This window comes from Carassius auratus, unplaced genomic scaffold (genome assembly GCF_003368295.1).
Source record: "Carassius auratus strain Wakin unplaced genomic scaffold, ASM336829v1 scaf_tig00214857, whole genome shotgun sequence".
NCBI classification, from domain to species: domain Eukaryota; kingdom Metazoa; phylum Chordata; class Actinopteri; order Cypriniformes; family Cyprinidae; genus Carassius; species Carassius auratus.
This window is the reverse complement of record NW_020527831.1, coordinates 61469-78707: the sequence shown is the minus strand read 5'-3', so window position 1 is coordinate 78707 and position 17239 is coordinate 61469. Positions and strand designations below refer to the sequence as shown.

General features: G+C 39.4%; 1 protein-coding gene across 1 annotated transcript; it reads left to right on the top strand.

Moving 5' to 3' along the window:
* The first annotated feature begins 8582 nt into the window (after nt 1-8582).
* On the top strand, nt 8583-15905 carry LOC113093077 (asialoglycoprotein receptor 1-like). Its single transcript, XM_026258927.1, has 5 exons — nt 8583-8660; nt 8902-9029; nt 9135-9241; nt 9347-9413; nt 15819-15905. Exons 2-5 carry the CDS (start codon nt 8937-8939, stop codon nt 15903-15905), a joined length of 354 nt encoding a protein of 117 aa, XP_026114712.1. The 5' UTR covers nt 8583-8660; nt 8902-8936.
* The last annotated feature ends 1334 nt before the right edge of the window (nt 15906-17239 follow it).

Sequence of the window (17239 nt, the reverse complement as noted above, 5' to 3'; positions counted from 1 at the left end):
GTTTTGGTTTAGATTTCCCTGCGTTTCTGTTTTACCTGCCTTGACCTAGTTTTCCTAGTTTGACTTACAATGCAGGGACCCACTTTATATTAAGTGGCCTTAACTACAATGTACTTACATTTTAATTAATGATTTAGTACAATGTACTTATTGTGTACATACATGTTTTTACATTGTACTTATATATAAAACTACACATAATTACATCTGTATTTAATTTCTGTAATTACATTTATAATTACACTGATGACCAATACTTTACACCTTAACCCAACCTTAAACTTACCCATACCTCCGGCCCTCTCCCTAACCTTACCCCTATCCCACCTCAATAGCAGAAAAAGTGTTTTACAATACAATATGAACACAATAAGTACATTGTACTTATTTTTTATGTAAATACAGTAAATAGTAGTTAAGGCCACCTAATATAAAGTGTGACCCAATGCAGACTTACAATGGCCGCCGCATGCATGTATCCATCAACTCCACTACGTCACGAAAGTGCAGACTCAGAGGAAGACCACAAGGGTTTAGGGACAGTGCCTCTGCCTACTGGAAACTTTTTCAGGCTTCTGATTTGCCAACATGGGTTTATGGTTGATATTATATCACCACCTGTTAGCTTGGCATGCTCTGAAAGGGTTAGTTCACCAAAATAGCAAAATTATGTCATTAATAACTTATGTTGTTCCAAACCCGTAATACCTCTGTTTATCTTTGGAACAAAGTTTAAGATTTAGTCCGAGAGCTCTCAGTCCCTCCATTGAAGCTGTGTGTACGGTCTACTGTCCATGTCGAGAAAGGTAAGAAAAACATCACCAAAGAGGCCTTGTGACATCAGAGGGTCAGTTAAAATATTTTGAAGCATGGAAAAAACATTTTGGTCCAAAAAGAACTAAAACTATGACTTTATTCAGCATTGTCTTCTCTTCAATGTCTGTTGTGAGAGAGAGTTCAAAACAAAGCAGTTTGTCATATCCGGTTTGCGAATGAATCATTCGATGTAACCGGATCTTTTTGAACCAGTTCACCAAATCGAACTGAATCGTTTAAAATGGTTCGCATCTCCAGTATGCATTAATCCACAAATGACTTAAGCTGTTAACTTTTTTAATGCGGCTGACACTCCCTCTGAGTTAAAACAAACCAATATCCTGGAGTAATTCATTTACTCAAACAGTACACTGACTGAACTGCTGTGAAGAGAGAACTGAAGATGAACACTGAGCCGAGCCAGATAACGAACAATAGACTGACTAGTTCACGAGTGAAGAACCGGTTGCATCGGTTTTTGGATTACCAATACTTCTTTCGGACAGTTCACTCAAATAATATAATATAATATAATATCTCCATTTGAAAAGGTTATGAAAGACATAAGGGTGAAAAAATCATGACAGAGTTTTAATTTTTGGTGAGCTGTTCCTTCAAGAGAAGTTTCTAGAAATATTAAAATAAATACAAGTTTGTCCACACTGAAAGTGAGCAATAGAAAAGAGGAAGTGTGGCATATTTATCTTTCCGAATCTGAAGAGGAACGGAAGAAAGAATGAAAACGCACCATAGAGAGCAGATGTCAGACTGTCAATATTTCATTACAAGACCTGGCCTCTCATTTTTAGGATACTTTTATTTCTTTTCACTCTGTCACTTTGTGGAAACTCGCTAACAAAGACTTCTGAGCGCAGTTTTGAAGTTTGACGACTCCTGAGGGTAGGCTCTTCATCAATGACCAGTGAAATCAATGCCAATAAAGCAGCCATTCAACAGCGTGTCGGCTTTTCTGCAATGAGGATAGTGCAAAACCCTCAAAGAGAAAGACAGAGAGAAAGAGTGTGAGGACATGGTCCATCACAGGAGGGAGGTGTTTCTAAGAAATCATCTTTTAGATGACAAGGAAAATTTAGATTTCTTTGCCTTTCACCTACCGTTAATATTAGCATGGCTTTTCACTTCCACATGACTTTCTCAATAAGAAATCATGGTGTTTGAACAAATCAGCATGTTTTGGTGATTCTCCAGGGTGGTTTGTCATAAGAGGGATGAAGGGGAAGTTTATCCGCCCTCATCCACCCCAAGGCCTGCTTGTATAACTCATCCATATTTCCCTTCCACTCCGTCTATTATTCATTTACCACACAGAAGCACAGACCCTCATTCACAGCACGCAATCCACACACAGCATTCATAAATACATGAGGGGCCACTTGATAAAGCAATTTAGAGTGCGTCCGACAGCACAAAGACACCTGGGATGTGTTCATGGAGATGGAATCGAGGTCAGCAGAAACATCTCTCTAGTCATACTGTAACCACACGCAGTGTCGCTGCAAGCAAAAATGGACCTCTTGGATTGTGCATTATTCAGAACTTCCTCTGTCGTTTTCAGATACAACATTAATCACAGTAGTGCCGACTTTAGTTTTCAGGCCAGTCTGTGTGTGTATGTGTGATTATTTGCATAACCTGCCAAACACTTCCTTATGACCAGACTGACCTTTATATCCCAAAACACAATGAATTATCACTTACACATAAAAACAATGATAATTCTCTATTTTCTATACATTTATTATGCTTGTTAATCATAAAAAAACTATCACTAGTTTATTTCAACTAAACAATTGCACCTAATTTGTAAACAACCACACTGACAAATTTGTGTAGAATCAATATAGCAAGTCAAGTATGTTTTAACTTACAGCAGTCACGCTATTATAAATCATTATAATAAATTTCACATTTATCGCTGGCTTTATTTAGGAGAAATAACTCCAGAAAATGTTTCTCATTCTCTTTCATTATTTGCTACCCTGTTTGGATCATTTCTTACACTTAAAGTAATAATATATCACAATGTTACCGTTAAACAAACAAATAAATAAAATCTGCACAAGCCTACGTAGTAAAAGTCTATATGGTGACACAAAAATTCTTTACAGTTTAAAAATCATCTGAGGATACATCTACTAAAGTGAAATACAAAAAAGTTTTGCTTGTATTTAACATATTTTGGTCACTATATAATTCCAACATTTTCATTAGTGCTGTTTTATAGGTTTGATGACTTTAATATTCTTCTGAAAAGCATAAAATAACGTAAGACCTGGCAACACTTTTTCTCTCATGTACAAGGGCAGGTACATTAAAGAAGGAGGGCTGGAAATGCTGGCGTACTGTGTTTTCATGTGAGGGTGGGTGTCTGCAGGCTTCACTGGGGGATTTTTAATAGTTTAAATCAAATGAGACTCAATCTAATACTTGATTTTCTCTTTTTAGTTTCAGTTACTGTGGTCTATGGGGCACTGCTGTTTCGCTGACATCTGAGATTGCTTCAACTATGTGCCTCTAATGAAGTTTGGATAGAGCAGCAGCACTGAGTCAAGCAGTCCAGTGAGGCTTCACTTTATGTCTAACACTGGAATTATTGGAATAAAAGACTTAAACATCAATATGCTTAAATTATGCTCTGTGTCTCTGGGGCAGTAACCCAGTATGGACAGTCCTGGAACAACTTATTGCACCTTTGTGAAATATAATGTTTGATTATCTCATATTTAAGATGAAGCTAAGCATCCCATAATAACACAACTCATAATAAAGGAGCTCATTTAGTGTATTGCTTTTAACTCATTAACAACAACATCATGTTATTGGTTTGAGTATTATTACCGATTTGACATTTACGGACAAGTATTAATGATTTAAATTTATAGCGAAAAGTTCACTGCTACAAATCAGCCCCTCAATATTCTTCAGCAGGAACACACAGTGACCTTTTTGCTGACGTTAAAGGACACTTTGTTTATCAGATTACGTTCAGGTTTAACTGGTTTCTGTAACAGATCAGATCAGCTCTCTCTTCAAGAGTTTACCATTCACAGAACGAATGTTTATTGCTATAAGATGTGAATTCCAGCAGAATGTGGCTTGTGTCACATCCTCAACCATTATGTACAGTATCCTTTCTCTATCTTTCTCTTAACACTGGTTTATTGAACAAGACTTTTGACAGACAATTATAATTAAGGCTCATTGTGATGAGTGGGGTGGAGCCGAGTGCCGTGGGAATGGAGGGAGGCTGGTGGAGTGATTTGGAAATGAGTGCCACCTGCGCCACTCACCGGTCTCGAGTCCCACAAAGGAGACCAGAAGGATACAAAAGAGGAGCTACGACAGTGAAGGGACGAGAGAGGGCCAGGCCTGGGCTTTATTTTGTGTTTTGGTTTTGATTTGTTTGTGTGCGGCAGTCGTCCGTGAGGCGCTGTTTTGTGTTTATTTTTTTATTAAACTTTTAATTGAATGTTCACTGGTTCCCACCGCCGCCTTCCCGTGATTATGGAGTTTTTAAATGGTTACACTCATAAAAAAAGTTCCTGTGGTAACAAAAATATGTTACTTCTTGTATATTTTGCACAAAACGTCTGAATGGTGCTAAAAAGCACCATCAAAATTCTTCAAAACAGATAAAAGTAACTATACTAATATTTTATTGTGTTGATTCATAACCATATGTATACAGTTAGTAAACTGAGCGGTGCTAAAAAGTTAATGCTCTTTTTCATTCATAAATAGAATACCCTTTATACAGTAAACACCATCAAGACACATGGAGCTAGATATGTGCTAGAAACGTTAAAATGTATAATACAGTATAAGCGGTTTTGAGGAAGTAACATAGTATTTAGCGGTATGAAATTTTATGGTTGCACTTTATTTACAGTACGTGTACTAACATGTACTTATAGTATACTTACAGTGTATTTATCTAAGAAAGTTCTGGTAACACAAGGTAACTACATGGGGTAGGGTTAGGTTTAGGGGTAGGTTCAGGGTTAGTACCTAGTTATTAGATAGTTATTGTATTACTATAATAAGTACATAGTATGTACATGAGGAACAGGACTGTAAAATAAAGTGCTACCAATTTTATTTGCAGCCAATTTCCTTCATTATTTAAGTCACAATCATAACTTGTATGAAAAGGAATAACAGTTGTTGGTTGTTAACCGCTGATTAAGCTAATTATATGTTCAACCTGACGTCATTTAATTTGTATTTATGAGTGAATGTCAAAAAACTTTAGGTCCACATGAAACATGAAGGTCCACCCCAACAATAGATATAACATTTACTAGGGTGTAAGAAGATTTTACAAAAATGTACAAATGAGAATGAATTCATACAAATTAGCAATCAATTTGCCAAAATGTAGTTATGAATTGTCATGTGATTGAGTTGATATGTATAGGTGGGTTTTTGGAGTAGAGTAAATTTAGGTAGACCCTGGATTAAATAATTAGCCACTAATGTCTGGGAAAAAGGATATGAAATCTATTAACGTTCACCAGTAAAAAGCACAGTGTTATCAGAGGAATGTGAGCTGAAGAATCTGTTCTGAGCAACACTAATCGAGACGCACTGAGAGAAAGTAAACTAAAGCTGCGATGAGAGTTCAAAATAATTAATATTGTAAGTAAAATGTATCTTCTGTATTGAGTCCAAACAGAAGCCACAGCCATAACGATGATTGATGGTTGCCTGCACCCTTGGCATTTCACATCAGCATAAAGTTCCCACATTACGCGTGCGTGGGGGACCCGCTGGGACTGCGAGACTCCCTCTCGAGGCCCTGCTGAAGAGAGCCTGTCTCATCATTTATGTGGAGCAGTCTCTCCGGCTGTGTAAAAAGAATGGGAAATAAAGCTGAGGCCTAATCAAGGACCCTCATCAGTGGAGCCGGTGGCATTTTTACTGCTTTTGCCAAACGAAACAAACTCAATTACCATTAGAAAGCTGCCCCTCTAATGCGGATGAACAATGGCAGGCACTTGATGGATCCACACGGGCCGTTAGCATCTGCCTTCCTACAGCAGTCACTCAAACTTCGGCGTGCGGGCCTTCTAATGGCCGCGATAACGGTGACTCATTAGGATGTCATATCCTTCATGCCTGACTTCTTGTCAACCCGGACAAAGACCTGATACATGCTCCAGGATAGCAGCCAATCAAATAGTTGGAAAATATGCAGGGGCCATTTTAAACTCCCTCTCTGTACAGACAGCATTTAAGATTGACTGACAGTGGAAAACTGTGGGAAAGGACACTGAATGTATAATTTGGAACATATAAGCTCTTAGATTCAATATATTTTTTCATTGAATGGTGGAAAATCATTTCCACCAGTGTGACAATACAGAAGCACAGCAATCCTCTTAAGCTAATTTTGCCCATCCGAAATATGAGAATGAGTCTGTTATGTTTGTTGATAGTGCTAAGAACAGCTTCCTCTTCTTTGTGGATTGTACTAGAGAAAAGAGGAAACTCATTTCTCATACCTTTTTATTTTCCTAAAACAACATTAACAGGACTTCTCACTTTTTTTGAAGCATTTCATGACATCCTGCAAACCATATTTGTTTGAGCATATATAAGGTAAAAACAGTAATATATGTTTATAATGTTTTACACAGCAGAAATGCACTCCTGACAGAAACAAAGCAGAAACAACATTACTGATTTAAAAAAAAACACCTTTTATAAAACAATTCATGACTAAATGTTAAAATAAAAAAGTTCATCTGACATAATGAAAACTTGATCTATTTTTAAGTCAAAATAAGAGATTCATTTTCAAATTACCATTACCATTTTCACACATTCATGCAGAAATAAAGGGGGAAAACACATAATGCATTTAGCAAGTTTTATGCATTAAATGACCAAAAACGTATATTATATGTATGGTTTTTAAACAGTGTTTTTTTTTCAGATATATTTTATTTATAAAAATAAATGAATAAATAAATAAATACAAATTTTTCACTGTGTCTCGTTAAGAGACATATAACTTATAAGAAGCCGATGACTGAAGCAAAGAGTGCATTTTTCAGGAAGATTACTTTTAACAACTGGGAAGTGTAGAACAATGCTTTTCAGTGACATGCTAATTGTTGGACCTGTCTTTTGCATACAAACATAGTAGACAACATCATGACTTCTGTCACGTCGCTTCAGTAGCTCCGACAATTAAAACTTCAGGTGGAAGAAATTGTGTGGAGGAACGAAAAGTTGTCTGACAGTTTAGCAACATAATAGTTTTGGCTTGCCTGCTGAGTTTGGCTTTTCTGAAGTCACAGAACAAAGCGACCCAGACGAAGCATCTTGACAGCCGGTAGTTAGAACCATTCTTTAATATAGAAAAATGTCTGACACTGTGTGCATTCAATATCTGTTTGATTTAAATGAACCCGTGAGTAACATGCCAGTGAGCAATTGAATAAAAACGAAATTAAGAACATTTGCTTTCCCAAAATTATAATTTGAGTTCATCTGTCTTCTGTGCTTGATTTTCTGACACTGGAATGAGTAGTTGTGAAGTTTTCAAAGTATTTTTTTTTCCAGATACTGATAGAGATCCTGAGAGAGAGATAAAAAAGTACAATCTCGCCTTATCTCTATATATTTCAGGATTCCCGTAGTTCTCATGAACCTGCTAACTTCCAAGTTTGATGCTAATGTTAAAATTAAAATTACATTTTTATAGAAAATACTTTTTTTTCTGTTAAAAGCGGTTGCACAGTTACAGAAAATAAGTCTTTCCTTTATGTTCACCAGTCCAATCACAGAAGATTGTAACATGTTGCCAGTTCCTTTTTGCATAAATACTTGAACCATATCCACAAACACATTCACATCAGGAGTACAATGAAGTAGGAAGGATATTATTTAGTTAAATACGACTTAAAGCTTTGTTTAATGCTTCACATATACACTTCATAGTTAAAAGGTTGTAGACATCTAAACTGCACTGAAGATGTTTGGGCATGTGAATGAGAGTATGGATAAAGGCTCGATAATGGACTTAGAAGAAAGAGTAGAGAAGATAGCTGATATTTATGTGAGTGCCGAGGCTGTAAGAGTTATGAAACATAAGAAAGACAAAGAGGACTTTGACACCCAAACACTGAAAACCCAAGCATCTCAACACACAGGTAACTGAGATTAATTGTTAATACATTTACTCATTAAAGCTGATGTAAACTGGATGGAGAAGAATATAGACTAATATAATGTCTGTTTTTTTTCAGGAAGTGATTCAGTGAAGGTCAGAAGCTCCAGAGCAGCTGTAGTGTGTTTGGTTCTGCTGTGTGTTCTTCTGCTGGCTGCAGTCATAGTGCTGTGTGTCATCTTCACTCAAGAGAGACAACAGTTCTTATCTAAGAATGAAAACCTGACCAGTGAGAGAGAGCAGATGATGCTCAAGAACACAAACCTGACCAATGAGAGAGAGCAGCTAATACTCAAGAACACAAATCTGACCAATGAGAGAGAGCAGCTAATACTCAAGAACACAAATCTGACCAATGAGAGACAGCAGCTAATACTCAAGAACACAAACCTGACCAATGAGAGACAGCAGCTAATACTCAAGAACACAAACCTGACCAATGAGAGACAGCAGCTAATACTCAAGAACACAAACCTGACCAATGAGAGACTGCAGCTTATCCTCAAGAACACAAACCTGACCAATGAGAGAGAGCAGCTAATACTCAAGAACACAAACCTGACCAATGAGAGACAGCAGCTTATCGTCAAGAACACAAACCTGACCAATGAGAGACAGCAGCTAAGAAGTGATCTTCTGATTTGTGGTAAAGTTTCTTTCATATATGTAGTTATTTGCTATTTACCTTATTAATTTTATTCATCTGTAGGTTGAATGAGTTTCCCTTCTTGTGTTTTCTGCTTCCACTTATTCTTGTTCAAATCAGATTGTTATAAAAGGGCAATGTCTAAGTGGTAGAATTGGGATTGGGCCTTAGTAACTGGTGTATATAACATATGATCATAAATGAGGATAAAAAGCTATAGCTGAACTGGTTGTGTTTACAGTTGGATGGATTTTCTATCAGTCCAGTTTTTACTACATGTCCAATGAGACAAAGAACTGGACTGAGAGCAGACGAGACTGTCAGAAGAGAGGAGCAGATCTGATCATCATAAACAACAGAGAGGAATATGTGAGTGTAATAATGCATCTTATAGTTTTTGGCAGCTTAATGTGAAATGGTCAGATGTAACGTGTCTATTTATGACAGAAATGTGCAACTGTGTTGTCTGCTCAGTATTTTGTTCAGAACAAGTCTGGTCCTGCTGCTGTTTATATTGGTCTGACTGACAGTGAAGTGGAGGGCAACTGGAAATGGGTTGATGGCAGCAATCTGACCTCTGGGTGAGAAATGACTGAAATAAACTCATTATTATTTAATACATAATTCTTACAGTCAGTATCATATCACACAGAAAGCAGAACTGAACATCTAATGCTGATCTGTAGTTTCAGCTCCTGGGCACCTGGACAGCCAAATGTAAACAATCAAGTAAACGAGGACTGTGCTATGACGGTAGCTGTGCCTCTGCCAGAGTTTTCTAATTTAGTAGGGTGCATGATGTTGCATGTAATAATGCTTTTAAATGGATCTGTGAGAAGGGACTTCACAGTTCATACTTCCGTAGGAAACATCGCGCACCTTTTGACACAAGTTCAACAATCCAAAACTTTTGTAACTGATTCTCATCTAAGCATTTTTCTCGACTTTTTCCAGGAGGACGTTTAACCACTGAACATTTTTAATGTGTTCTTGTCAGACACACATTTCATAATCTAATGAGCTGATGAGTTGAGTCAGGTTTGTTTAATTAGAAAGACATACAAAGTGTGTGCAAAATTGGATTCCAGAAGTGTTTTATATGACCAGAAATGCCTTGTGAGTGAGAATCAAAGAACATTCTATCATATAATTGAGATTCCAGTCTTCAGTTATTATTTGTACTTTTTTTTTTTCATTATACATTATTATTTCATCCCAGGTTTGGTTTGTAAACCTTTTTTCAAAGGTATAAAGTATATGTGATGTAAAAGTTGCAATAAAACATCATAGTTACAGTAAACTTAAGATGATCCAAAATCAATACAGTACTTCACAAACACATGCTTTACCAGATAAACATTAAACGGCAAGTTAGCCTATTATTATTATTATTAATTTATTTTTTTACTTTGAATTTAATGGTTTCAGTCATTTTAAACAAGCATGCAAACCTAGAATAGAATAAGACTGGAATATTGCTTAAAATCTTTTGAAACTCTGTTAGTTGATGTTTTGACAGCTCTCTCTTGATTTAATGTAATTCTGTAAAACTTAAACTAAATGTGGTATAACATTTCTTTAAAATCACTCTAATTTCTTGCATTTGTGGTTTACGGAGACTCTCCATAGCCATAATGGTATCTATACTGTACAAACTATATTTTCTCGCTCAACACCAAGCCTAAACCTAAACCTCCTCACAGAGTACAATTTTTTAATTACATAATACACTGTTTTGTATGTTTTTTTGTATGCTTTACTCATAAATCATGTTTACATTAAAGTACCCATGTCATTATACACATTTGTGTCCTATCAATCATATATACCAGTACACACACACACTCACACATACACACACACACACACACACACACACACACACACACACACACACACACTACTTACTGTGGTTCATCATTCAGTTCACGTTTTTCAAGAGTGCACAACTTCATTCATATCATATGTTATTTCCAGGAGTGTTATCACAAGTCTCTCTGTTGCTGATATACCAGATGATATTCGAGTTACTTACTTAAAATGCAAATAGCATCATTGAAACAAAACAAAACAAACAAACAACAACAAAAACATTTTGAAAAAAATCTTCTTTTTGTGTCAGTTTATATTTGAATGTAAAATTATGAGTGGTTACATTTACACAATGGAAATTTAATGTACAGTAAATAGTAACTAAATGCAGCCATAGCTAAAACCATAAACTGATCACTGCTCTGGACTCTTGATGTAGCAGCTACAAAAAGTATTCCAGCAGCATCCAATGTAAAAATGTAGAAGCCCACCGTGTCCTGCAGTGGGTTGGATTTCCTTTCTGCACAAATACTGGCCACACAAACACAGATGAGGAACACAACAAAGTCCACTCCAGAAGAGAAACCAGTGTGAGTTTGTGAGTGTCTTGACGACACCAAAACGGTCTGAAAGTAAATATAGAAAAATGGACAGAGAAGATGGGAAAAGCACTGATAACATTTATGAAAATGATGTCATAAGTGATCAAATTGGAATAGACTCAATGCAAGGAAAGTCATCAGAACTCACAGGTTGTGAGATTAATAATACACTAAGTTTTCATGTTTTATATTTATATGTGCTGTGTTAAGAACATAAATAAAGAGAATAAAGTCATGCTTGTTAATACACAGGAAGTGATTCAGTGAAGATCAGAAGCTCCAGAGCAGCTGTAGTGTGTTTGGTTCTGCTGTGTGTTCTTCTGCTGATTGCAGTCATAGTGCTGTGTGTCATCTTCACTCGAGAGACAACAGCTCTTATCTAAGAACACAAACCTGACCAGTGAGAGAGAGCAGCTAAGAAATTAACTTCTGACTCTTGGTAAAGTATTTGCTATATAGCAGACATTGCTAAAGCATGGAGTTAAAGATGGCATTCACATTTTGTCCACTGAGAGGAAGAACTGGGACGACAGCAGACAAGACTGTCAGAAGAGAGGAGCAGATCTGATCATCATAAACAACAGAGAGGAAAATGTGAGTTTTGTGTACATGTGTGGTTTTTAGCTTCTAAATGAAAGATGCACATGGAATGTTGTCTGTTAATTATATAAAAGCATTTAATTGTTTCATCTGCTCAGGAGTTTGTTAAGAAAATTACTGAAAAAAGAGAATTCTGGATTGGTCTGACTGACAAAGAAGTGGAGGGTAGCTAGAAATGGGTCGATGGCACCAACATGGCCTCTGGGTGAGAAATCACTGAACTAATTATATTATGTAATAAATGATTCTAACAATCACAGAAAGCATCACTGAACATTTAATGATGATCTGTTTTTGCAGGTTTTGGGCATTTGGAGAAGCCTTTTGGACTAAGAATAGAGAATTATTCTTCAGGCCGGCCGTTGTGTACGATTTGATCCCGGAGGGCTCTCTTCGAGGAGGGAGCCTTCGCCAGCGTTCCTCGCGATACCGGTCACGCTTTCGCCGAGGCGGAACGGTGCTGGCATTCGTTGGGTTCGCAGATCGATCTGTTGGAGGGAATGGAGACGGGCACGTCCTTATCTCCTACCATACCCATCAGATCTGCCCGATTCCTGGGTTCGGAAGCCTGAGCTTCGGTTCTTCCCTCCCGAGCATCGGGCTTGACGCTCCGCATTTCTTTCTCCGAGGAGATTGACACGGAGGGCGTTGGCGAGCTTTTAGTTGCACAAACATAAAGTTGCATAAGCATATACAATAAACAGTGTTATGCCTAACACTATACGAGCAGCTATTTAATCTCCATTAATCGATTAATATTGTTTGTATGACTAAGCTATTCACGCGCTGTCGAGGCAACGCGTGTATTACATCATTTTTTTGATGTGATTTTTTCCATACCCGACCACTAAGGAGGAGTTAGTTCTATCACTTCAATGTGTACTTTATCTAAATATAGACCGTGTTTACTTGTCTGATTGTTGAATTTTATTAGATTCTGAGGAATCTAATGACCGTTATCTAACTTCGAGAAGTTCAATATATCACTTCAATGTGAATTGTATCTCAATCCAGACCGTGTTTACTTTTCTGATTGTTTGATTGCATTAAATTCTGAGCAATATAATGACAGTTATTGAACATTTGAAGTTAGATGTACTGGAGGGACTGCTGGGTGGGCCTCTTACACCAGAGTTAGCAGCTTGGAAACTACTGCCAAATGTATCTCAATGGGTCCTGCACACGGTAGAAAGAGGCTATCGCATTCAGTTTGGCCATCCACCGCCGACATTCAATGGGGTTACACCGACAGTAGTCGGCCCCCAGCAGGCTCTGGTGATGGAACAAGATGTGAATACCCTATTAAGGAAGGCGGCCATCGAGGTGGTCCCTCTTCTAGACAGGGAGTCCGGGTTTTACAGCCGGTATTTCATAGTTCCAAAGAAGGATGGGGGGTTGCGTCGGATCTTAGACTTACGTCATCTAAACCTCTCGATAATGTCACGGAAGTTCAAAATGCTCACTGTTAAACAGGTTGTAGCTCAAATCAGATCCGAGGACTGGTTTGTCACAATAGATCTCAAAGACGCATACTTCCATATATCCATGCTTCCACAACACAGGAAGTCTCTGAGGTTTGCTTTCAGGGGCAAAGCCCACCAATATCGAATACTTCCCTTCGGCCTTGCACTCTCACCCCGCACGTTCACGAAATGTGTAGATGCGGCTCTGGTATCCCCCTGTATGCAGGGCATCTGCATTCTGAACTATATCAAACATTTAAGCTCAATCAGAGCAAATGCCGGTTCGACATCGAGATGTCGTTTTCGCACATATGGGGGAGCCAGGTCTGAGACTGAATGCCCAGAAGAGTGTACTTTCTCCAGTTCAGAGAACCACCTATCTAGGCGTAGTGTGGGATTCGACCATGATGCAGGCACATTTGTCTCCTGCTCGGATCGAGTCAAACCTTACCTCAGTCAAGAGAGTCAGAGAAGGCCAGTCACTCACTGTCAAGCAGTTTCAGTTAGGGCTTATGGCAGCTGCGTCCAACGGGATACCTTTTGGCCTCCTGCACATGAGACCCCTACAGTGGTGGCTCAAGACCAAGGGATTTTCCCTGTGGGGTGAATCGATTACGAGCTATCAAGGTCACGCGGCAATGCCTTTGTGCCTTAGACATGTGAAAGAAACCTTGGTTCTTGAATCAGAGCCCGGTGCTGGGAGCTCTTGGTCGCCGTGTAATGCTAGCGACAGACACATCCCTCACCGGTTGGGGTGCAGTCATGAGTGGCCACCCTGCCCTTGGTCTGTGGAGCGGTCGCCATCTGACATGGCATACCAGTTGTCTAGAGATGCTAGTTGTGCATCGAGCATTTAAATATTTCCTCCCAGACCTGAGAGGTCACCATATGTTGGTGTGCACCGACAACACATTGGCGATCTCTTATATCAGTCACCAGAGTGATTGGCATTCGTGCCCCTTGTACAAGCTGGCACACCATATCCTTCTGTGGTCCCAGGACAAACTCCTCTCATTCGGAGCAGTGTATATTCCTGGGACATTGACTGTGGAAGCAGACATACTGTCGAGACAGGGGCCGAGGCCCGGGGGGCTTCACCCCAAGGTGGTGAAGTAGATATGGAGAGTTTTTGAACCTCTTTGCGACTCAAGAGATATCACAATGTCCCCTCTGTTTCTCTCTAGTTCATCCAGCTCCTCTGGGACTGGACACTATGGTACAGACCTGGCCGAGGCTTCGTCTGTACGCTTTTCCCCCTATTGCTCTGCTCCCGGGAGCCATAGCTGCTTACCACGTCCCTTTCAACGGTCAGTCAGTGGGTAGACACCCCCTAGTTACACGTTTCCTCCACGGTGCGCTGAGGCTGAGAACTCCAGTACGGTCCTGTGTTCCCCCCTGGGACTTGGTTGTGGTGTTAGAGGCTCTTTGTAAAGCTCCATTTGTGCTGATTCATGAGTATTACTGGCTATTACTTCTCTAAAGAGAGTTGGAGTCCTTCAGGCCTCCTCGGTGGCCCCTACCTACTTAGACTTTGCCCCTGGTATGGCCAAAGCATTTTTATACCCTTTTTATACACAGTGGGTTGTGTTCCTAAAGTTCCCTCTGTTACGCCACAACTCATAGTACTGCAGGCCTTCTGCCCTCCTCCCTTTCGGGAGCCAGACCAGGAGAAGTTAAATTGTATAAAATAAACTGATGAAAGCAATATTTTCAGCTAATTTTAGCTTCAATCCTAATTAAACACACCTGAACCTGAAGTTTTCAGGATTACAAGAAATTGTAAGGTGTGGGTTGATGCAGCTGATGCTTCACAATAGAGGTAATAATCACAGAGACTGAAATAGACTTTAAACAATAATAAAAACATTGTGTGTACGTATAAAGTACAAGTTAAAACAACCTCTTTTAAATTACACATATGTATTAATGAAATAAACAAACAAAACCATTTCACAAATAATCAAGACATTAACAGAAATGGAAGTGGAAATTAGGAAATTATTTAGCAGTATTATTCAGTATTGTTAATTACTCAATGCTTAATTGGGCTTGACATTAGTTTCTCAAGAGTTCACATCTTCATTCACATATTTGTTCTTGATGATCCCTAACGATTTATCAATTAATTATTCCAGTCTGAAATCCACCTGTCTTAGAGGTTCCTGCATAACAACTGGTTTTTTGAAAGTAATGAAGTAGATCCTCAGCCATAACCATGAGACCATCTTAAATGTTAGAATGAGACAATCTAGTAAGTGCGTACTAATAAAGTAAAATACTAATAAAACTTAGTTTTGGAAAAATACTATGTATTACAAATCATTATATTATTTGGCTTTCTATTAATGCAATACACTGAATGACAGGCGTTTTGTCTCCCAGTACTGGCAGTATTGCGTTTATTGAGTAATTTATATAAAAAAAATAAATAAAAAAAATAAAAGCATGCTTTCATGTCCAAAAACATTATTTTTCTCTTACATTTCATAATAAATTCAGACAAGCTCAGTACCGAATTGTTTTTCATCAGTTTATTTTCATGAAAAAATTCACGTGTTCCATGGATTAAAGACTGTTTTCATTTACTCGTGCCTCTCGTGTGCTTCCAAAATAACAAAGTGTGACAGAAGAACAGACCAAAACCATTACATCTGTGTGTCTGTCTTTTTTTTTTTTTTTAGTTTTCTTATGGATCCCTCATCCGCCCTGAATACATTTTCTTCCTGCTGGAGCAGGGGGAAAGATCTCTTGAGGGTCGGGTCATATGAGACTGTTCCTGGAGGTACCACATTACACCAGCTATCCGGATGACATGTTCTGCAAGTTCTGCAATGCAAGCCTAAGACCTGATGTAGAGCACCACCATCCAGATATAGCCCTAGATATAGAATTTCTACGCCTTCATGGAGTGGATAATGGCGAGAAATGGATCTCCATCTCCACTCCAGACCCAGTTCCCAGCTCATCATCACCCCAAGCGACCAGGTGGAGGATCGCCATGGACGAGGAGCTTAACCCATTAGATGAGGTGCAAGAGCCAACGACCATGCCCACCATAAGGGAGCAAGCCATGGATGGTGAGAGTGCGGAGTGGAGCTCTGCCACTGTACCACAGCTGAGGGTGACCTTAGGATGGACCTGGATAGAGGAGAGGCAGAAAAGTATTTAATTGACTGGGGGGCTGACCTGCTCATTCTACTCCCTCCTTCTTCAGAGCCCCCTGTTATTCCTGTTCCCATATCCAGCCCAGACCCCATGTTCACCCCTGAAGAGGCTCCTGATCCTGAGTTTAGCCTGAGAACCCAGAGATATTTGAATACCCTCCCACTCCTGCCTCTTCCACCCCTGTTGTCTGGCAGCCCCTCTTCTTGCCCTTAGCCAACCATCAATACGGTGCAAGCACCGCAAGTCTGCCACCTTCTATTGTCGCCATATCTGGAGAATCCCTCTCCTCACCCTTCAGCCTCTGAGGCCCGGACTCCGCCTCGGCCCTTAGAACAGGTGTTCCACCTTGGCTCCTAGCTCCCTCGCCTCCACAGTCACCTGTCGATCCGCCAGCTTCACCAGGCTCCCTTGTCCCTTTCTGCTCCACCTTGGTTGGGCATCTACCCACCATTGCTCCTCTGGCTGCACCTCGTTGCGCCGTTCAACCAGCTTTATTAGTTTCCTTCCTCCCGCTAGCTCCACCGTGGTCCTCAGTCACTCTGGCTCTAATACAGATCTCTGAATCTCCACCTCGGTCACCAGAGCCCTCTGCAATCAACTGGCTTGTTGGCTCTCCGTCTCCTCCATGGCTCCTCCCTCAGTCAGCTCCAAAATTGGTCAACATTATGGCGGTTGCCTAGGTCCAGCTGGACTCCTCCTGCTCCAAGCCCCTCCTGTCTCCTCCCTGGACTCTGTCTGTTGGGAAGGGGGCGAGATGTCAGGATAACGGACCTGTTTGTTGTGTTTTGCCCGTCTTTGTTCTTGGAATTTTTCCTGTGCTCATTTAGTTTGTTTATGGTTCCTGACACCTGTGTTAGTTAATTATTCCCAGTATTAAAGTCCTTGCCTTTGTGTTCTGTGTTTGTCGGTTTTGTCTACTCAATACGTTGATGTGTTT

Bases quoted from the DNA above. Each gene is read 5' to 3' on its own strand.
- LOC113093077 (XM_026258927.1), top strand. From the start codon at position 8,937: ATGTCCAATGAGACAAAGAACTGGACTGAGAGCAGACGAGACTGTCAG. The intron at 9,242-9,346 runs GTGAGAAATGAC...GCTGATCTGTAG, and splicing joins GGCAGCAATCTGACCTCTGG to TTTCAGCTCCTGGGCACCTG. The intron at 9,414-15,818 runs GTAGCTGTGCCT...TTTTTTTTTTAG, and splicing joins ACGAGGACTGTGCTATGACG to TTTTCTTATGGATCCCTCAT.